Consider the following 22,719-nt stretch of genomic DNA (forward strand, 5'->3'; position numbering starts at 1 on the left):
ACCCATAGTATGAGTCCACATGAGTGTCCAAGGTTGTCAATGCAAATTGCAGGCAAGTCGTAGATGGAACACGCATGCAATTCGTCAACGAAAGCATCTTAAGAAAACAAAAAAGAAGCTGTGCCTTTTATTCTCCGAACCAGTAGATCTCCGAACTCGATCGTGAATGCATGCATTCAGGCACGGAGCAGTGGCAGCAATGCTCTGTAGAGCACAACAACGCTGCAGAGCAAAGAACATGGGGATACTGATCATTTGATCGTTGTCCCAGCCTACATATCCTGCCGCCGGGCTGCCTCACTCATTGTTTACTTTGCCTAACAAGGCTTATTGCTTGAGAAACTAGGGATAGTATGCTCAAGACGTCCCCTAGTCCCGGTTCTCTCTGTCTCTCTCTCTCTCTACGTTTCTCAATCGAACTGTTATATACTTGTATTGGTGTACTGTTTAGCTCAATATAATCCACCATTGCCCCATTCCTCAAAACGAGCACCAACAATAGTTTTTATGTTAAGCGTTCACTCAAAACTAAAATACCCAACTCAGTACATTGGAGTAACAGCAAGACGCCGGCAACAATGGATTAAAGCACCCAGGCCAAACACGACTCAGCTAGTCCATCATAAGACCATCTCATGGTTTTGAAAAACAACTCTCCTCGTTTCTGTGATATGCCTATGAAGGATGATGACATGGTGATTAAACAACCTACTCCACTGCAAAATAGATATGTGCTCATGAGGGCCGCCTATCTCATTTCATTCCTTAAAATAGATAATTAGATATTCTTGTGAAGGATGAGATAACGATGGACCAATCCGCTATATTCCTCAAACCGTACAACTTTTATAGTTAGACCGAGTGATGCATTAACCATCAAAGTTTTACGCTGTTCTCGCATAGCATCTGCATATCTCCCCAAGAACTAGTGAATCCTCAAATCCTAAGTCACCTCAAAGGGTAGACTGTAACCAGAGCACGCTTCCCGGTCTCCCAGAACACATGACGCCTTCTCATATGAAAAATGTTATGATAAATGCCATTTCTCGGTAACAACAAAAGAAAAAACCTCTACAATGGCTTCTCTCTTAAGTTTTCTCCATCAGCCTTTAATTAAGCATATATCAACTATTCGATGCATAACCCACACAACCTGTTTTCTAAAAACAAGCATTGCATTGCCGTTCTTTACTTTCTCTACTTACTTCGGTGGGTGCGTTTGAATTCTCTCATACGAGGGAACACTTGGACTACTACACTTCACTCTTTTCAACCTCAGCTTGTCAAGATATGTCATGCCCACAAAAACCCTACTAGACGTCAGCACGCGCTACAAGCACGGTGGTAGCATTGCAGTTGTGCACATCACCCACCTAGGTTCGATCCCTAGGATCAGATCTAGATGTCTCACCAGGGGGGTTTCCTAGATATTCTTCAGTAGATTTCTATATATATAGATTGTAAGTCTAACATGTGCCCAGATATGTATTTGAATGTGCGTGAATAGAGCATTGTGTGCTTCTGAATATATGTTTAGATACTACAGCTTATATCCAGTGAGGCTTAAAAAAAACCCTACTAGACGTCTAGATTCCCAGGCCCCAGCAAATCAAAGATCAATAGGCACGATTTAGATAGACGACTACAACACCACAGACCCAACTGCTACAACAGATCGAATCAATTGGAATGTATAACACAGCAGGTTCGGCTAACATACAAACTGTGGAAGAAACGGCCAACCCGGCCAGTGGTTCCGATCATGGAAGCACCTATAGTAACACAGTTAAAGACTCTTCTTGGCCAACCCAACAAGGGGTGCCGATCAAGAGAAGCACCTACAGTCGACAGAGTCAAGATTCTATCTGTATTGTCGGGCTTCAAGAAGCCTTTGCCGGCTCATCACTTATCGGCAGATCATCTTCGTCATGGTAGATGTTCTCTGCCATCTGCCATATCTGAAGGATGTTGTCTTCAGCTACGCTAGCAATCACCCAATCCTCGCATGGGTTCCAGGAGAAATCAGAGATCTTGCTTGTATGGCCCCCGTGAATGAACATGAGCTCCGGAGGGCCGTCTTCCGCATCCTCTGGTGTTTGTTCTTGATCAATTCTGTGAGATAACAAAGTGGTTATTAGAGATCAGTCAATGGCATGGTCTGAACCATTCTGTACCAATTATACTTGCACAGTTCGTAACATAGTGAGCAAAAGGGCACCACAGAAAAATCACAAGATGTATATTACGTTACAAACAGCATCACTTTGGCCATCAAATGCAATCGATGCTCGCCAGTATAGAAGAAAATCAAGAAATATCAGAACTATCTGATCTCCGAAAGAATAAACTGCACACCAATGGAAAGGAAACAAACAATAATAATACTGGAGGGTTCCTTAGAATGCTGCACGACTGCTTACCTGCTTAGGTCCCAGACCATTAGTCTTCTGCCCAGGCAACAAGAAGCAAGTATAGTCTCATTCTTTGGGCTCCATCCAACTTGGAATACTTCCTCTCTGATTACACAATATGTTGAAAAGGCTTAAGAACAGTAATAATAATATAACATGATAAAAATTTGTAGTAAATGAAACATGCTATATTTCGGAAAATTATTGTCAGCTAAACAGGTAGCAGCTTTGAACAGAACAGTGACAGTGGAAACATACTTGTGACAGTCGAAGGTGTGCAGGGAAGTATCAATCTTCCTAAGATCAAATAATTTGACAGTTTTATCAGTAGAACCAGTTGCGACAACCCATTCGTTGAAGGGATTGAAAGCCAGGCAGTTCACCTATAAATAAAGAAGCATCAACACAAGAATCTCGGCACTCTTCTTTCAGGAATCATGTGCTTAGAGTAAGGTTCACATGGTGGGATCTGATATCACAACCCTAAACTTAGAACAAATACCTAAACGGTTTCCTACACCTTGACTTAGAGCCACAAAGTACATGTAAGTGTAACAGAAGTATATGATTCCCAAACATTGCTGATTAGAAGTTATAAAGACATGGAAACCTCACATTATTTTAGTGCTCAATAATCCAAAAACCCCACAATGAAGATGTTGAAGCATGTGTCTTATTTTTTTTAAAAAAAACATAATAAGAGGAAACAACTCGACCACATGGAGAAAACATCCCACTGGCTTCGCATTAAAGGAGGGGAGCACCGAACCCTGGCTGACCAGAAAACTCGTCGAAACCAGTTCTCAGGGATGCACCCACTATTTACGTGAGAGCACCCGGGTTCGACCCCGGGTGGGTGTCCTCTCAAGATGAAAGGGGCAATAGAACAAAAGGATAGAATGCATGCTCTGATGCTCAATGAAACATCCTTCAAATACAAAGCATGGAAGACTAGAATGAATAGGGAAGATAGGGAATAATAGGAACTAATATGGAAAAGTAATACAACAAAATCTCCATAAAGGCTTGCCTTTTTTGGACACTGCGTCCATATTTCATGCCAAAACGAAAATAAAAAAGAGACCATCTTGATAAAGGATGCTCTTAGATAATTTTGTTTGCAGCCAATCCTTTTAAAGACAGTACCATTGCATACAGTAATCTGATTTCTTTATTTAAGGATCACGTGATGCTCACTTGACATGTAAGAATAAATAAATAAAACTTCAAGATTTGTAACCAGGAAACAAAAATACATTCTCTATTTAATAATACTAATATTTTTCCATACAAGAAAATGAAGATTCAAAACACACAAGAAATGGAGATTCAAAACTCAAAAGGATACTCACCTCACCCTGGTGTGCCACTACGGACTGTACAGGCTTAGTAGGTGCGGGAGACCGCAAATCCCAAATCAGAAGATGACGATCATCCCCAACTGAGCCAAACAAGTATTCATGCCTCAAATGCCAAGCGACATCTTCAACGACACCATCATGATGCTAGCCACAGAATAAATTGAAGTATCATTGCAAAAAACACATAGTATTGGTACAGCTTAACTGGTTGTGGATTAGATAACCAAACAGATGAGAAATTGACATTCCTAGATTACAAAATAGAGGCTCTAGGTTTCAGTGAGATACAGACAAATTTTTTATTTGTAGTTGTCAAAACAATGAACATTTAGATTTCCAATCAGCTGTATAGCAAGAACACGTTATACCATAATTGTGTTAATCACTACATAAAATCAAATCAGCAAACAGGGTAATCTGTCTTAGCTCCATCAGATGTCTATGATTTGACTTTACTCTTAAGTAAGCTGACCAAGTATCTGCATACTGATGATACGGAAATTTCAGATAAGAATTGGAATATTACAGAATGAAGAATGTCATGAACAGTGCTCAACACAAAGCTCCAAATATTAACACACTCAAATGGATTCAGGCACATGAGCTATACCTTAAAAATCTGAAGAGCATCAAGACTTTTGTTTTTACTGTTGGTTTTAATGTCCCACAAGCAAATTTGAGCATCATCAGATCCACTCAACAGATGTCCCTCTTTGAAAATACTCCAGGATAAGCCATATCCTTCAGAGTTATGTCCCTTCAGCCGTAAATCAGGATTGCACGCACCATCTAGTGGAGGCTTTGATGGGTGCTTGCTATAGTCGAAAACATATACTTCTGCACTAACAGTCTTGGTAGCAATTATAAATGAATTTTGGGGCATATAGCGAGCTCGATTAACCTCGCCATCATGATTTATCTGTTGAACTATTTGCACCTACAAAAGGAAGAGAACACAGGCTTTAACCATTGAATTTGCAAACAGAAAACACAAGATAAATAAGGACAAGAGAATACATTGTATATCATCCATACACGTTGAAGACTTCAACATATCACAACAAAAATATGGAAGTAAATATGCCCCAGGTGTATATGTTAGTTCTAACAATAGAATTACAGAAAAGCCACGAATGTAACATTTTCGTAGACCAGCATTGAATGATGGATCTGTACCCCCAACCTCTGCAACTTACAAAATTCCTATGATGCAGATACGATGATGAGGACTGATGTATTGATCAAAAAGCCATCATTTTAAGGCACACATGAATCAAACCAAAGAACTGTCTGTTCCAACTTCCACCTATATCATGACACATGTTACTCGAGTGCAAGAGTGCAATAACGATAGCAGTATTACTTTTGGTAAGATACAGAGTAGTTGAATATTAATCAGTTATTGTCTTTTTGGTAATGACATGCAGTTCCCATGCATTCTTACTAGCAAGCAAAGTAATATGGAATCACAAGAACAGATGCTGAATGCAGAAAAAAAATTAACTGGCAAATTTTGATTGCATAAACTGGTTAAGAGTTATTTCCATGGCAAAAGATTAACAACATGGACCAAAGAAGCTAAGGATCTAACAAAATGGAAATAAATATTCAAAGAACGGACTAAAAAATGAAATAGCTTGTAGGTTAACCATTAGATTGGTATGGCAACATAATCAAGATATTCATGAAATATAAGAAAAGTCAACATGACCATACAATAGAATGATGAAACGTGTGAATACATAGATTGGTTGTTCCTTAATGTAGCAAGAGCTATAAAACCACTTGCAGTACCAATCTATGGAAAATCGTGTGCTAAGAACCAACCAAAAATCACAGGAGCTTTTCAAAACGGCACACGACCAATGCAAGGAAGTAACCAAATATTTCAGAATAGGGTATTCCTTCATGAAAAGGACAATCCAAACCAATGGGAAACACATATCACTCAAGTGTAAAGGTGTTCGTGCAACTTTTCCCACCAAGCCATCTGCACAACTAGAAACACCATCATCATCAAATTAACCATATATCCAACTGAAACACTCGTGGTACTCTCCAAGACACAACTTATTCCGTAGCACAAATTCAACCGAATTCTAAGAAATCAGCTATTGAATTGGAACTGCATACAGATTTTATTTATTTAAAAAAAACTCCATATTATGTAGAAGCCAAAAATATCGTAACAGGTGGCGCAACACAACATGAAGAAAACCTGTGTCATCCTCTTCCTACTTCATGCAAAGAAAGCTGGTTTTAGATATGAGACACAGGAAAATTCAATTACAATCTAATGGAGCAGCCTTTCCTGTAAAGCATCAAATCAATACCAAACCCACATAACCAACCAAACTACCAGTTCACAGATTCATCCAAATAATAATAAATACATAAAAAGAGATTATATTATCATATATGCCTGTGCTGACCAATGACATGCAGAATTAAATAGAACTGGTATCCACAACACCAACAAAAATAGAAACTCCATTTTAAAGAACAAAAAAGGGAATAGGGCCTCAAGACAAGCCATTTCCTCTAAAACCAGTATCCAAATAAACTACCCAAAAACCACAGCGACATGCGGAAAGAACCACATACCTTCCTAAACCTTAAAATACCAGTAATCAAACAATATAATCCCTGACCAGTAAAAAAAACTTATTAGATATCCAGAGGTGCTCATATCTCTAATTTAACAAAAAACAAGTCCATCTCAAATAAACGAACCATCTCAAAGATTCAAATCCCAACAAGGAAACAATCACAATACCAATCAGCCACATTAGAAGAAATCTCACTAATGTCACATAAACACGCAAAGCACAGCAAAACCTAATCTTAGTAAATAAACCGCTGTCACACCCGGTTTTCAGATCAAACCAAATGCAGCTATATGTATGCCATGATCAAGTTACATACATATAGTGACGTCATAAGTGCAATAATAGAATAATATCTCTTATTACAGCGGTTGGCTCACGCAGAGGAGTTAGTCAGGGACCTGCAGAAGCAACTCAATGGAGAGTTCACCTCCTCCGCTACAGTGAGTTTTTCTTTTAGAACCTTAGGGTCATTGATGTAATAAAGTTAACGTTGTAACGAGAGATATTGTTCTGTTATTGCACTTATGCTATCACTATATGTATGTAACTTGATCCTAACATACATATAGCTGCATTTGGTTTGGTCTTAAAACCGGGTGTGACAACCGCAAACTAAAAACTCCATTCGCCAACAGCCACATTATATTAGTAAACACCAAAGAAGGGGATAAACCTTGTTGCATCCATAGCACATGTCAGCCACGGCATCTTTGCAGAGTGCATGAACTTGGGCAATTATAAGGTAATTGGGATAGTCATCAAAAGTATGTGTGCTGAGTGTCACATACTTAACTTTTGATGACTATCCCAACTACCTTATAATCGCTCAAGTCCATGTACCCTCCAAAGATGCTTCAACTGATGGGATAAGTCCTTGTGCTGCTGCATGGTCTTTGTGGGGCTGCCACATGGTGGTCTTGCTGCCCATATGCTTTAGGACAGCATCTAGGACACTAGGACAGCATCTAGGACAGCATCTTAGACTAGAGGACAGCATCTAGGACAGCATCTTAGACTAGAGGACAGCATCTAGGACAGCATCTTAGACTAGCATCTTAGACTAGCATCTTGGCATATGCTTGGCTGGCCATGGGCCTATAAATATGTATCCCCAACCCCTCAGGTTGGCATGGCATTGTATGAGAAGTGAGAAATAAATCAGAAAAATTTGCCCCAACTCCTAGTGTCATCCTCTCTATTAGAGTAAGAATTCTGCTACTACCAAGAGTAAGAATTCAGCGACTAACAACTGGTATCAGAGCCTGTTTATCCTGTAGCCTGAGCATCTCTTGCTCATCTCCCCCCTCAGCCTCGCAGCAGCCCCAGCTAAGAGCAGCAGCAGCCCCGGTTGCTCCTGCTCACTCCTCTCCCTCTGCACAGACTCTCCCCACGCAGCAGCTCTCCCCCGGTAGCGCGTCATGTCCGCAGGGCAGTCTCAGCGCTCGGTCGCCTCGAGCACGCGGCGTCGGCAGGAGGCCGAACTTGCCGCGGCAGAGGAACGCAAGCGAGCGGCGGAAGAGACCGCTGCGGCGGCGGCAAGGGCGTCGAGGCTAGCAGCGGCGGAGCTGGCAGCAGCCAGAGCGGAGGCAGAAGCAGCGGCGGCGGCGGATGCAGCGCGTGCGGCGGCAGCGGAGGTCGAGGCTCTGCGCGGCAGCACCGGCAGCTCCATTTCTGCTGACGACAGCGCCGACGCGGATCTCAAGCTGCCGGAGGCAGAGGCAGCGCGAGAGCGGGCGGCATAGTGGGCAGCCGCGCACACCCACGAGCGCGGCGGCAGCCCAGACAGGCGCGGACGCGCCGACGGCGCTCCTGGAGGAGGCGCGCACGGCAACGGTGGCGGACGGGTCGATGGAGAGCGCGGCCTTCACAGGCGGCGTGGCTCTCTCTCCCCGGATCGGTACCGTGGTCACCACGGTTTCCAGGCTGTTGTCAGGGACGTCGGCCCCGGCGGTGGGTGGCCTACCCTCACTAAGACCAACTATGTTGAGTGGGCTGCGGTGATGAGGGTAAAGCTCCAGGTGCGGCACATGTGGGAGGCAGTCCGGTACGGCGACGTCGACTACGACCAGGATCGACGGGCGCTGGATGCCCTCATCGCTGCAGTCCCGTCTGAGATGCAGTTCTCGCTTACCAATAAGCGGACTGCCAAGGAGGCTTGGGATGCCATCGCTGCGGCACGCATCGGCAGCGACCGCGCCCGCAAATCCACACTGCAGGCACTTCGCAAGGAGTGGGAGAACCTGGCCTTCAAGCCAGGTGAGGACGTTGATGACTTTGCTCTCCGTCTCAACACTCTGTTGCAGAAGATGGTGCAGTTCGGCGACGACACCTACGGCGAGGAGAGAGCCGTCGAGAAGCTCTTCCGCTGCGTCCCCGAGAAGTACAAGCAGATGGCTCGCTCGATCGAGTCTCTGCTGGATCTCTCCACGATGTCGATCGAGGAGGCGATAGGTCGCCTCAAGGTCGTCGACAGCGATGAGCCACAGTCTCTCTCAAGGCCCATCACCACTGGCGGGAAGCTCCTTCTCACTCGGGAGCAGTGGGATGCCTGCCAGGGTGACCGGAGGAAGGGGGAGCCTTCTTCCACGACAGGCGGCCGCAAGCGTGGCAAGCCGCGCAAGGCGCGCAGAGACGCCGAGGCCGGGGCGCGAGGACGTGCCGAGGGTGATGCCCGCGGAGGCGCCCAGGGCGGCGCCGCCGGCAAGCACAAGCCGGCACGAGACGACACCTGCCGCAACTGTGGCCGGCTTGGCCATTGGGCCAAGGACTGTCGTCAGCCACGACGCGGCCAGGCCCACGTCGCACAAGCGGAGGAGGAGGAGCCGGCTCTGTTCATGGCTCATGCGAGCATAGAGCTACCTCCAGCGGCACCGGCCGCAGCGGCTCTCCTCCACCTTGACGAGCCAAAAGCCCACGCCCTCCTCGGTGACGGCTCCGGCAGCGACAAGACTGACGGGTGGTGCCTCGACACTGGCGCCACCCATCACATGACCGGTCGACGGGAGTTCTTCACCGAGCTTGACTCTAGCGTCCGAGGCTCCGTCAAATTTGGGGATGCCTCCGGCGTGGAGATCAAGGGCGTCGGTTCCGTCATCTTCACCGCCGTGTCTGGTGAGCACAGGCTGCTCACCGGAGTCTACTACATTCCCGCGTTGAGGAACTCTATCATCAGCTTGGGACAGCTGGATGAGAACGGTTCGCGCGTAGTGGTTGAGGATGGAGTCATGAGGATTTGGGATCGCCGTCGTCGCCTTCTTGCCAAGGTAACCAGAGGCACAAATCGACTCTACGTCCTTAACGTGCAGGTGGCACAACCCCTCTGTCTCGCCGCTCGTCGGGACGACGAGGCGTGGCAGTGGCACGAGCGCTTCGGGCACCTTCACTTCGAGGCCCTGAAGCGGCTCAGTGCCGCAGAGATGGTGCGAGGCCTGCCGTGCCTCGACCATGTGGAGCAGCTCTGCGACGTCTGCGTGTTGACGAAGCAGAGGCGACTCCCCTTTCCCCAGCAGGCGAGCTTTCGAGCCAAGGAGAGGCTCGAGCTTGTGCACGGGGACTTGTGTGGTCCGGTGACACCGGCCACACCGGGAGGACGACGCTACTTCCTGCTGCTCGTCGACGACCTCTCCCGCTACATGTGGGTGATGGTCCTCGGCAGCAAGGGAGAGGCTGCGGACGCCATCAGGCGCGCGCAGGCTGCTGCGGAGGCGGAGTGCGGCCGCAAGCTGCGCGTGCTGCGCACCGACAACGGCGGCGAATTCACGGCGGCTGAATTTGCGTCGTACTGCGCTGACAAGGGCATTCAGCGCCACTACTCCGCGCCGTACAGCCCGCAGCAGAACGGCGTCGTCGAGCGGCGCAACCAGACGGTTGTGGGGATGGCTCGGGCCCTCCTCAAGCAGAGGGGGATGCCGGCTGTCTTCTGGGGAGAGGCGGTGGTGACGGCCGTCTATATCCTCAACCGCTCGCCTACCAAGGCGCTCAACGGCAGGACGCCGTACGAGGCTTGGCATGGGCGCAAGCCGGCGGTCTCCCACTTGCGGGTCTTCGGCTGCCTCGCGTTCGCCAAGGAGCTTGGCCACATCAGCAAGCTCGACGACAGGAGCACTCCGGGAGTGTTCATCGGCTACGCGGAGGGCTCGAAGGCCTACCGCATCCTCGACCCGAAGACACAGCGTGTGCGCACGGCGCGCGACGTTGTGTTCAACGAAGGGCGAGGATGGGCGTGGGACAAGGCGGTGGACGACGGCTCGGCTCCAACGTACGACGACTTCACTGTCGAGTACGTCCACTTCGAGGAAGCTGGGGGAGTAGGCAGCTCTTCTTCGACGAGCGTGTCTACCCCAGTCCCCGAGCCTCCACCGACCCCGGCGCCTGCTACTTCGAAAGCACCACGCTCTCCAGCCAGGACCTCGGCTGCGATGAGTTCTTCGCCAGCTCCACCACAGCCGGCAACGCCACGCACTCCAGCACCGACAGGCACCTCTCCGGGCACGTCTACTCCAACACCAGCTCGTGTCGAGCACAGCCCGGTTGAGCTCGCTACTCCGCTCTCTCACGACGAGGAGCGCATCGACGCGTACCACGACGGCGAGCCGTTGCGGTACCGTACGATGGAGAACCTTCTCGGCGACCAGCCGGTGCCGGGACTGGTGCCTCACGATCTGGAGGCGCAGTTGCACCTTGCGTGTGACGACGGCGAGCCTCGGTCGTTTGCAGAGGCCGAGAGACACGCGGCATGGCGCGCCGCGATGCAGTTGGAGATGGATGCGGTCGAGAAGAACCGCACCTGGGAGCTTGCTGACCTCCCTCGTGGTCACCGTGCGATCACCCTTAAGTGGGTGTTCAAGCTGAAGAGGGATGAAGCCGGCGCCATCGTCAAGCACAAGGCTCGCTTGGTGGCACGAGGCTTCGGGCAACAGGAGGGGGTCGACTTCGACGACGCCTTCGCTCCCGTGGCACGGATGGAGTCCGTGCGACTCCTCCTTGCGCTAGCTGCCCAGGAGGGCTGGCGTGTTCATCACATGGACGTCAAGTCGGCGTTCCTTAACGGCGACTTGAAGGAGGAGGTCTACGTGCACCAGCCGCCGGGATTTGCGATCCCCGGCAAGGAGGGCAAGGTGCTCCGCCTGCGCAAGGCCCTCTATGGCTTGCGACAGGCGCCGAGGGCGTGGAATGCCAAGTTGGATTCCACGCTAAAGGGGATGGGCTTCGAGCAAAGCCCGCACGAGGCGGCCATCTACCGACGGGGCAGTGGAGGAACTGCTCTGCTGGTGGGTGTCTACGTCGACGACTTGGTGATCACCGGCACCAAGGATGCGGAGGTGGCGGCATTCAAGGAAGAGATGAAGGCCACCTTCCAGATGAGTGACCTGGGGCCTCTCTCCTTCTACCTGGGGATCGAGGTGCACCAGGATGACTCCGGGATCACGCTTCGACAGACCGCCTACGCCAAGCGCGTCGTTGAGCTAGCTGGGCTCACCGACTGCAACCCAGCTCTCACTCCGATGGAGGAGAGGCTGAAGCTGAGCCGCGACAGCACGACGGAGGAGGTGGACGCTACGCAGTACCGGCGTCTTGTGGGGAGCCTTCGCTACCTCGCCCACACACGGCCGGACTTGGCATTCTCCGTCGGCTACGTTAGTCGGTTCATGCAGCGACCGACGACGGAGCACCAGCAGGCTGTGAAGAGGATCATCCGCTACGTTGCGGGGACTCTCGACCACGGCCTCTACTACCCTAGGTGCCCTGGGGCGGCACACTTCGTCGGGTACAGCGACAGCGACCACGCCGGCGACATCGACACCAGCAAGAGCACGAGCGGGATCCTCTTCTTCCTCGGCAAGTGCCTCGTTAGCTGGCAGTCGGTCAAGCAGCAGGTGGTGGCCCTGTCCAGCTGCGAGGCCGAGTACATAGCGGCCTCCACCGCTTCGACTCAGGCGCTCTGGCTCGCTCGACTGCTTGGTGATCTCCTCGGCAGAGACACTAGAGCGGTGGAGCTCAGGGTGGACAGCAAGTCCGCTCTAGCCCTGGCAAAGAATCCCGTTTTCCATGAACGGAGCAAGCACATCCGGGTGAGGTACCACTTCATCCGAGGCTGTTTGGAGGAATGGAGCATCAAGGCGAGCTACATCAACACCAAGGATCAGCTTGCGGACCTGCTCACCAAGCCTCTTGGGAGGCTCAAGTTTCTTGAGCTCTGCTCCAGGACCGGGATGGTTCAATCTTCCCACAAGACGACGCACAAGACTTAGGGGGAGAATGATGGGATAAGTCCTTGTGCTGCTGCATGGTCTTTGTGGGGCTGCCACATGGTGGTCTTGCTGCCCATATGCTTTAGGACAGCATCTAGGACACTAGGATAGCATCTAGGACACTAGGACAGCATCTAGGACAGCATCTTAGACTAGAGGACAGCATCTAGGACAGCATCTTAGACTAGAGGACAGCATCTAGGACAGCATCTTAGACTAGCATCTTAGACTAGCATCTTAGACTAGCATCTTGACATATGCTTGGCTGGCCATGGGCCTATAAATATGTATCCCCAACCCCTCAGGTTGGCATGGCATTGTATGAGAAGTGAGAAATAAACCAGAAAAATTTGCCCCAACTCCTAGTGTCATCCTCTCTATGAGAGTAAGAATTCTGCTACTACCAAGAGTAAGAATTCAGCGACTAACATCAACTCAGCTGTACTAGGATCCAACAAAGTTGATACCCACTTTGGTAGTTTCTATTGTGATGCGGTTGTGGGCTAAATGAGTTTTTTGTTTGCGGTTGATGTACTTTGGGATTAGGGTTCTCTATGATTCAGATGTTTATGTGACATGAGTGAAGATTTTTTCTAGTGCCGCTAATTGGAGTTGTCAAGGTTATTCCCTTGTTGGCATTTGAGTCTTTTGAAAACTTATATTTATTTAAGGTGGACTTGTTTTGTCTATTAGAGATATGAGCACATCTGCATCTCTAATCAGGGGTGATGTGACTACGTAGAAAATTAGATTGTTCAATGATCGGTATCAAGGTTTAGGAGTGCATGCGGTTCATTTGTTGTGTTGATTATGGTTTTGGGCAGTTTATTTGGGTTGTTTGAGAAATTATTCCCCTCTTTGTTCTATGTTAATTAACGATGCAAGTATATGTATTTCATTGGTCAGCGCAAGCATCTCTAATGAGATTATCACGCTCCTTTTACGTATTTAATGTTATTTGGGTTTACCTGATGCAAGGAACTGACTGGGAACAACAACAAAAAAAAGATGTTTATGAGACATGTACGAGAAAAGAAGAAAACCCATAAAACAACATCGCAGCCTCCTGTTGGAGGTTGAGATTATAGAAAAAAATATCCAATCAGATCCAACTGCTATAATCTGACAATAAAAAATGCAAATAAAATAACGATAATCTGGGCTAGTCCTAGAGTCTCAAGAAACTTCAGCAAATTTTCATTTTCATTATGTTGGGAACAAAAAATCTTGCTTCAAAACAGGGAACAGAAACAAGGGCTTCTGCACGCATCTACTAAGCACGGCTATCTACAACGGCAAAACTGTAATAAGCACAGACAAAAGTTTCCTAAAGCTGAGCTTTCCACAAGATAGAAAGATGTGGATACCACATTGCTGTTTCGCCTGCTGTTCCCAAGAAGAGGAACCGCAGGATCCTTAGCTGAAGTTCCCATCACTGAAATGCCAAGTTAAGGTGCTAAACCAATTAAAAGAACTCACAAGGCCTCTTCTAGGACCATCGTTTTCACCATTGGACCATCAGGTACCATATAGTTTCAGACATGAGACCCTTAAGCTCATTCAATCACTCAGAACAAAATCAAACTGCAAGTACCTAATAAAGCTGCCTTTCCAGTTATGCTTCAAGTATATGAATTGTCATAAAAATACTCCGTAGTGCAAGTTCCACACTCACATCCAAAAGATTTTTTATCAATCAAATGGATCAGACCATCTCACCTCTGGTCACCGATATGCAAAATTCAACCAAAATAATCTACTCCATCTGAACTACCCCTTCGGAACCCTGGATCCTGCCGAGTAGCATGCTCACAATACCCCTACAGCTCCACCACCCCTGGTATAACAGTCCACAATTCGACCGAACAGATCAACCTACTGAGGATGATAATGTAGCAAGCATCCATTTCGAACATAAGGTGGCTAGCACGGACCAGATCAACACAAATCCCTCATCTTTCCTCATAAAATTGATACCCGCGGACATCGACACCCAAAATACACCCGATTAACAAACTATCAACACAGAAACCCTAATCCCCAAGAGCTTGCAGATCAAGATGAAACTAAATTCCATGATCCCCCAGGGCATAGCACAGCATAGAATAGCCGTAGCAACATCGACAATTACTTCATACGAGAGAGAGAGAGAGAGAGAGAGAGAGAGAGAGAGAGAGAGAGAGAGAGAGAGAGAGAGAGAGATGGCGCAGAGAAAGAGGGGGGAAGGGGGCAGACGCAAGCGAAGCAAAGGTAAGGAACTAATACCTTGCCGGAGGCGGCGCCGAACCCCCCGATGTCGGCGTGGTCGTCGTCGTAGTGGCGCGCGTCGGCCTCGGCGTCGTCGAGGGGTAGCTGGACCTGCGCGAGCATGAGGTAGTTGGGCTCGTTGTCGGAGGTGTGCGTCCCGAGGATCATCTTCTGGACGGAGTGGTCCTTGCCGGGCGGCTCGGCGCGGTCGGGGAGCCACTGCACGGTGAGGGAGGGCCATTCGAGCGCGTGCGTGATGACGAGGTCGTAGAGGAAGGGCGTGTTCTTCTTCCAGATCTTGTACTCCTCGTTGACGAGGCGATCCTCCACCTCGGCGCGGAACTCTTCCTCGTCCGCCGCCCCACCGCCGGCCTTCGGCATCGTCGGTCCGCCGGGCGTCGGCTAGGGTTAGGGTTTCGAGGGGGGAGGGGGGAGGGGGGTTTGGGTTGGGTTGAAATGGCGGGAGGGGGCGCGGGGGTGGGAGGAGTGGGAGAGAAATTTAGCAGCAAAGGAAGAAGGGAGGTGGGGGAAAGCCGCTACAAAGATTTAAGGGAAGAGGGGCTTATCGCTCGGGTGGACTAGCACAGTAGTGGGCCTAGCCGCTAAAGAGGAGGCCTATTTTATGCCAGGCCAGGTCAGGCCCAGGCCCATTCGGGTGCTGCAGGGAGCCTAATAAATGTCGACCGGAGCCTAATAAAGATCGCTGGAGAGGAGATCCACGTGGACCGCGGTGACTATAGGTGCATGGGGAAAGTTATTTTTATTAGTATAAAACGATCCAACAGACTATAATTAAAGTTAGTCATTGTCTTCTTCAATCTTAATTATTTGAAAACTTTAATTAATTTGAAAACCTGCAATTAATATACGCTATCAGTATTAAAAATATTGATACATTATTATTTCCTTTCATCTATAAGGATGTACTTTATCTTTTTGTTTTTTAATTATTTTTTCTCATGAATTTTTTTGTCTCCATCAAAATATTATTGATTTTATGTGTATGGAACACGTGCGTGGTTTTTAGTAATCTTATGGATAATTAGTAACCATACACGTGTGTCACATATGTGCCTATAGACCCCGCATTTGAAACCAAACTACAATATAAAAGTTTACGATCACCTATTACATTTGTACATAACTGAAATCAAATAACCTATATGACTGCATTTTGGGGTAAGATAACATATGTTTAGATGGTTTCAAAATATATGAAAGAGAAAAATAAACAGTATAATAGTCATGTAAAAATAATATGACAACTAATATCTAGTTCTGGACCATCTAATCCCTTATGCGTTTAACAAACGCACCAAGTGTTGGAAATGTAAAAATTTCAATCTGAGACGTTGGATTGTGTTCTAAAGGTTTTATTGATGATTGGTGAATCGTCGATCTTACTGACTTGTAAAAGAGATGGTATGTTTCGAGTAGACGAATGAAAAAAATACACAGGATGGTTTTTATACAGGTTTAGACGACCCTTAGAATAATAGCCATGTGTCATATTTATCTTGTATTGATCTCTGAGACCGTTGTAAAATGGTGCATGGCTAGTCTAGATTGATCTATACAAAAGGGTACAAAAGGGTTTTAGATGCTAATACAGATCTAATTGCAAAAGGCTTGGTGAATGCAAAGCTTCTGTAGGCTTGAATGGCGTGTAATGGCTTGTGTTGAATTGTCTCTATGTCTTGAATTGTCCTTCGTAGGGTCCCCAGGCTCCACATATATAAGGGTGTCGTACGGCCTCTGGAGTCATTCCTTCTCGTTTTTGAAGATAAACTTTCATGTTTACGAGATATCCTAGATACCTGTAGACGGATCTATGCATCTACGGATTTCTTTCCCAGAGATAAAGATATACCCCGAGAATAATGAAAAACCCTAAAGTATCCGGATATGATAGTTCTATATTACTCACCATCAAGCCTCTCATTAGTGCGTGAAATGAGGCTTCGATGGATCAAAGACCTGGTCAGCAAAGATAAACATTTTATTCGATCGCGTCATCGAGTAGAACTTGGATTCCCGATTAGGAGGGCACGTCTAACCAGGTTCTCAGGGTCTTCAGATCATCTATTCGGGAGTTTAAATGCCTACGAGTTCTCAAGCAAGTCCTCGATAAGGTATTTCGTCCGAGTAGGATTTCTTATTTGCCTGAGAAATATCGTCGCAACCTCATGAAAGGAAGGGGGAAACGACTTGTTTTTGGACAGGCTTGAAAGTTGGCCTGTCGTAGTGGAAATTTCAGGTAGTGGTGAGAACTTTAGCTAATGAGAGATAATGATGATGCTGGGAGAACGTATGTGGATGGCGGCGTGGTGCGCCGAGTTCCCTAAGTTACTACTCCACTGCTCATTCATGCGACATGCATTAAATGTGACGTGATGGAAAAGCAGAAGATCATGGCATCGAGTCCTAGCATGGTGTAAGCTGAAGAGCCGTTTTGAGAGTCATCACCCAATAAAGTGAGACAAGGAGGCCACACAATGTTTACCCTTCCATTGTCATTTACCTCCCGTCATCTCCTTGAGCCTCTCTTGTTTTCATCCGCCTCTAAAATCCTCAAACCCTCCAACTACCACCTCTCCAGTGCCATGGGCCGCAAGAAGATCGAGAAGGTGGAAAGCTCTACCGCAGGCATGATGGCGATGATGATCCCATCCTAACTGGAATCCGATATCTCAGAGGAGGCGCTAGTTAAAGCGGAGCGTGACAAGGTCATCCCCTCATGCGCCCTAATCGCCTGCGCCCTGACGTTAGGGCAGACGATTCCTAGTCTAGACACCACCTGGACTGTCGTCTTCCTCGATTTCTTCAATTACGGCTTTCGTATCCCTCCTTCCAGCTTTTTTTTCTTGAAGTTCTTAGTTTCTACGGCCTTGAACTCATCTACCTCAACCACAATTCCATTGTCATGCTCAGCGTCTTTGCACACCTGTGTGAGACCTTCATATACCTGTGCACATCCCTCGACCTCTTTAGGTACTTCTTTCTTCTAAAGGGGTTTCAAGGCAAGGTCCCTGGTGGCACTAGATTTCACCTCCAGGAGGAAAAAAGGGCAGACTACATTAATTTCGCCACCATGAGTTCCTGGTTGGGGTGGAACAAAAGATGGTTTTACCGCCAACCAGCCACCAGAACTCCCCTAATGGGGCCTTGCTCTGCTGCCGAGGCTTACATGGACAAAAGAGCCGAAGGAGACCGTCCTCTGCTTGACTCTCATTGCTGAGATCTGGAACCAGAAGGAGCTGGGATTAATGGTGTACGACATTGCCAGAGACTTCATCAAGCGACGCTTGAGTCCTCTAAGGTCAAGGATCTCCGACACTTGGCAGTTCGCAGCCAAGGAGTGTAACACCCTAAATTTCAATTTTTGCAATAGTTTAAAATTTTGCTAAAATTTTAAATATGAGTTGCAAATTTTGTTTTATAGAAAAAATTAATTTCTAAATTTAATTTTGCCATAGGTTATATATAAGTTTGATGCATTCATGCCGTCGTAGTTGCAATAGGTTTTTATGCATGCAAAAGGTTTGCAAAAGTTCACTAGTAGGTGCTCGTTTAAACCTCTTTTGAATTTGGTTCAAAATGTAAAAAGAAAAGCAATTTCAAAATTGTAAAAGCCTCTCAGACCGATTTTCCTTCTTCTGGCTCATCTCCCCCTCCCCCTTCCTCTCTCTCCAGGCGTGGGCCGCCTCCCTATCTCCCCGCGCGGGCCGGCCTGCCTGTGTAACACCCTGAGTATTAGCATATAAAAATATAGCAAAATTCACTCCAAATTAAAACTTTTTCTAATTATTAAACCAGTATAAAATAAAGAAAATATATATTTGAATATGTATATATCTGTATGTGTGTATTCAAATATATTATTTGGCTAAGTATTCCAAAGATCACTGAATTCGTTTCAGAATTAATCCATGCAATAAATTGAGCATATGCATTTTTGGTTTGTTTGCTTTCATGGTTCTTTGCATGGCGATTCGAATAGATTGCTTCTCAATTTGAATATGTTCTAGTTCCTTTTGGCAATTTCCTAATCCAAACCAATCCAAAAAAATCGATCTTCCAATCCAGCTAAAATCTAAAATTCAATTATTCCATTGAATTATCCCCAAGTTACTTTGATCAACTCGAATTTGAATGTCTCTCAAATTCGAATATCAATTTTTATTCTTTTCGGCTAAAATACAAATTGAATTCAATTCTCCTGAATTCAAACATCTCTCAAATCCCAAAGCTTCAAGTTTGAATCTTTTTACTAATTCAAATACCCATATTTGAATTAATGCCAAATTCATTTCAATCCAACTTCATATATTCCTTTCGAATCAACCACAAATCAAATCCAAATCCTAATTGAAATAAACCTATTTGAATTTAATTCCAAATATTACAAGTTCAAATTTGATCAAATCATAGTCGATTTCGTATTCGAATGCAAATTCGAATATTTCGAGATGTATCCAGTTCTATCCAGATCAATCGCTTCAAATTCGAATACATTCATTCAATCGTCATATATCTCAATTCAAATTCAAATACATTCATTCAATCGTCATATATCTCAATTCAAATGCAATCAATTTGAATTATCGAATTGTCATACAATCTAGTTCAAATTTGAATATCATTATTCGAATTGTCTCACATTCCAATTACAATACCATGCAATACAATTTGGTTTATCTGAAGCCATTTCAATTCAAATGATTCCTTTGAATCATTACACGTTTACAAATTCAAATACATTATTTGAATTCATCATCAAGATGTTCTCTCTCTTATCTCTCACAGTCACATAGCACAAATCCAACTGCTCCTCTCTCTCATCTCTCTCTGGTCATCTCTCTGCGCCGCACTGACCAGACCAGCCGGCCACTCCTCGCCCATGCCCTACTCTCCTTCCTCTCTCGCTGGTCGCATTCACACCAGCCAGCACCATCCCCCTCTTTGATCTTTCTCACCGAGCAGGCAAAAGCCAACCTTGCTTCCTCCTCTCTTCTTTCATCTGCAAGACTCCATCCTCCGCACACATACAAGCATACACACAAGCACAAACGGCACCAGCGCCTCACAAACAAATGGCATCGGCTGCTCCCTTCGTAGCCGTGAGAGCCACACCGCCGATGGCACGCGCGTCGCCAACCTTCGACCACCGCACAGCTGGCCAGGGCACCATCCTCTACGTCACCGAGTCGCTGAACCGAGTTCCTCCATGGTGCCAGGCCACCGCCTGCAGCCGCGTCGCCTCTGTGCATGCTGTCGTTGTGCTGCCATCCCCGCAGAGTCGTCGCCGTAACTCGACCGCGCCATCACGCAGCAGCTCCGCGCCGTCATCGTTCATCCTCACGATGGGCACCTCCTCCCCTTTCTTCCCTCCTACCTCTGCTCGGCCATCGTCCTGCGCAGCCACCGTGCACGCCGCACCCCTGATCGTGTCGTGCCTCACCCTCCCTTCCGTCGTCGTGGGCTCCTACGTCGCGCACAACCATCCCGGCCCTTCCTCCGCACCGCGCGCCACGCTGTCCTGCGGATGCCGAGCTTTGCCGCAACCATCGTCTCTGCTCTGCGGGTGCGTGCGAAAATGCCCCCGTTTGTGAGCCTCCTCTCATCGAGCTCTCCCCGCCAGTCACCCCTTCGTCAGCTGCATCCTTTTTCCCTAGCCAGCCGCCACCACTTCTCTGGCCGATCTCGCTGCCAAGAGGCCCTCTCCCTCTCTAGCAAGCCCTCATCTCTCGGCGCCACCTCCCTCTCTGCTGGCTCCCCCGGCCACCGTGCTCAGCTAAAGAGACAGTTGCCACCGGTCATCTCTCCCTCCGGCCATCTCCGGCCACCGGCAGGATCTACTCCCCCCACCTTTGCTTTCCGACCTCCATCCCGGAGCCACCCCCCTCTCTGGTTCCCTCCTCTCTCCTGGTCACCCTCTCCCTCTTCCGCTGTGAATCACCCATGTGAATGGGAAAAATCACCGGCCAGCCTTATCTTTTGCCCTTCTCCCCCTCACCGCCATGTGGGTCCCACTGGCAGGCCCCCAACCCATGGCCACGGTCCATGGTGGAACACCCACTGCAAAGGCTCACCGGTCCACCAAAACCATGGACCAAGTCCACAAAGCCGATGCACCATGAACCCCCCTCACAAATCAGTAGACCGTGTTTGTGAAACAGTGACATTTTCTAATTTCCAGGATTTCTATTCCGGCAAATCTTCTGACGTCGATAACTCCTCCGTTTCAACTCCGATTTTGACGATTCTTTCGCCGATATTTCTCCAAAATCATAATCTATCTCTCCGCCAAATTCTTGTAATTTTTGGAGTTCGTTTATTTTCTCGCTCGGTATTTATTTCATATCATGGTGTTTAACCTAGATTAGATTTAGTATTTTATTGAACTAATACGAGTTTAGATAATTCGATAACCATATTTAGGTTATAATCATATATTAGTTGCTTATGTTAATTAATCTAGCTTAAGTGTAGGTTTAATCGTTATGTTAATTAAAGAATATTTTTTAGAATAAACTTAAGATTGCTTTTATTTTAATTGGAGTAGATTATTATTTCATGCTTAGGCTATTGTTTAATCTTGGTTTAATTAAGGTAATAAGATTAACTAGTGTAGCGGTTAAATAAATAAATACCAGTCATTAGAATATGAAAGAATATTTTAAATGTTAATAATTAATTAATTGAATAACCTTTTATAATTAATTAATTAGATTCAAAAGTAGATTAACCTAATTAATTAAGTAATTACATGCATGCTTTTATCATAGCTATAGTTTATAGCTTAATTAGAGTGACGATTAAGTAACGCTAGGTAATTAAGATTAATTACTAGATAACCAGGGATTAGTGCTATTGATTAGAATATTAATCTGACACTTAAGCACATATAGTGTTTAAACACCTAGGATTATACTTACGTATATATGTATACATGCTCACGTACATATAGATGCAAATATCACACATACGTTTAAGTCTGTACACGTGCACTCATCTACACGTAGAAACCCTAACTGTCGTCTTCCGGTAGTTAAGCTTATAAACGCTCACCTAGTCGTTAATAACTTGTTAGGCTTTTCTCTAAAGTTAATAAAATAACTAGGTTAACAACTTGACCTAGCTTCACTAGATTACCTCGCTAGTCTTGTGTATCAGTTTTCGCTTAGCTAAGTGTTGCCGATCGTTTTCCCGTTAGGGTTAGCTTCCATCGTTTTCCTCAGTCGTTCTTCTTCCCTTTGATTTTTCTTTGGTTTTATTATGGTGCTCATTTTCTTAGTCGTTGTACGCTTTTTGTCGTTAATCTGCGTAGGCTCGAAGTCAAGGATATAAGCAAAACGCGAGGAAGGAACTGAAGGCGAGGCCCGATAATGAAAACCCAGGAAACTCGAATGACAAGACCAATCATGAATTAACATTCGTCAAGGAAAGTCCTATTTCCTTGATCATACTGAACCCATAATTTTCAAATAATATACATGATCAACTAAAATCGAACTTATTATCGCATGTGATATGTATTGCGCCTTTTACAAACTACTTGCAATAGTTAATCCTATCAAACACATGCCATATCTTGAATATTATCATCCAGAATACATATCAACCTAGGATTACCTGTCGTTATCTATATTAACATCGGATGCCACCACGATATCAAGCATGCTTAGGATTGAATACGTCTCCTCGGAGACGTCGCTTTTAAAACACCTCTCCTCAAAGATAAGATTTACTGTTGTCAATGATAACTCATATACCATGAATCCTTGATGGTTGTGAATTCCTTGATGGTTGTGAAATACTTGATGTCTTGTGGGATATG

General features: G+C 46.5%; 1 protein-coding gene across 1 annotated transcript; it reads right to left on the reverse strand.

Annotated features, from left to right (window-relative positions):
• Positions 1–1,677: 1,677 nt before the first annotated feature.
• Positions 1,678–15,397, reverse strand: LOC133912932 (histone-binding protein MSI1 homolog). Its single transcript, XM_062355916.1, has 6 exons — positions 14,898–15,397; positions 4,383–4,709; positions 3,764–3,916; positions 2,670–2,794; positions 2,421–2,516; positions 1,678–2,112 (listed from the first exon to the last, which is right to left on the reverse strand). Exons 1-6 carry the CDS (start codon positions 15,258–15,260, stop codon positions 1,881–1,883), a joined length of 1,296 nt encoding a protein of 431 aa, XP_062211900.1. The 5' UTR covers positions 15,261–15,397; the 3' UTR covers positions 1,678–1,880.
• Between the last annotated feature and the right edge of the window lie 7,322 nt (positions 15,398–22,719).

This window comes from Phragmites australis, chromosome 3 (assembly GCF_958298935.1).
Source record: "Phragmites australis chromosome 3, lpPhrAust1.1, whole genome shotgun sequence".
In the NCBI taxonomy this organism is placed as follows: Eukaryota; Viridiplantae; Streptophyta; class Magnoliopsida; order Poales; family Poaceae; genus Phragmites; species Phragmites australis.

Bases quoted from the DNA above. Each gene is read 5' to 3' on its own strand.
- LOC133912932 (XM_062355916.1), bottom strand. From the start codon at position 15,260: ATGCCGAAGGCCGGCGGTGGGGCGGCGGACGAGGAAGAGTTCCGCGCC. The intron at 3,917-4,382 runs GTATAGCTCATG...TTCTGTGGCTAG, and splicing joins ATGCTCTTCAGATTTTTAAG to CATCATGATGGTGTCGTTGA. The intron at 2,517-2,669 runs GTATGTTTCCAC...TTGTGTAATCAG, and splicing joins CACACCTTCGACTGTCACAA to AGAGGAAGTATTCCAAGTTG.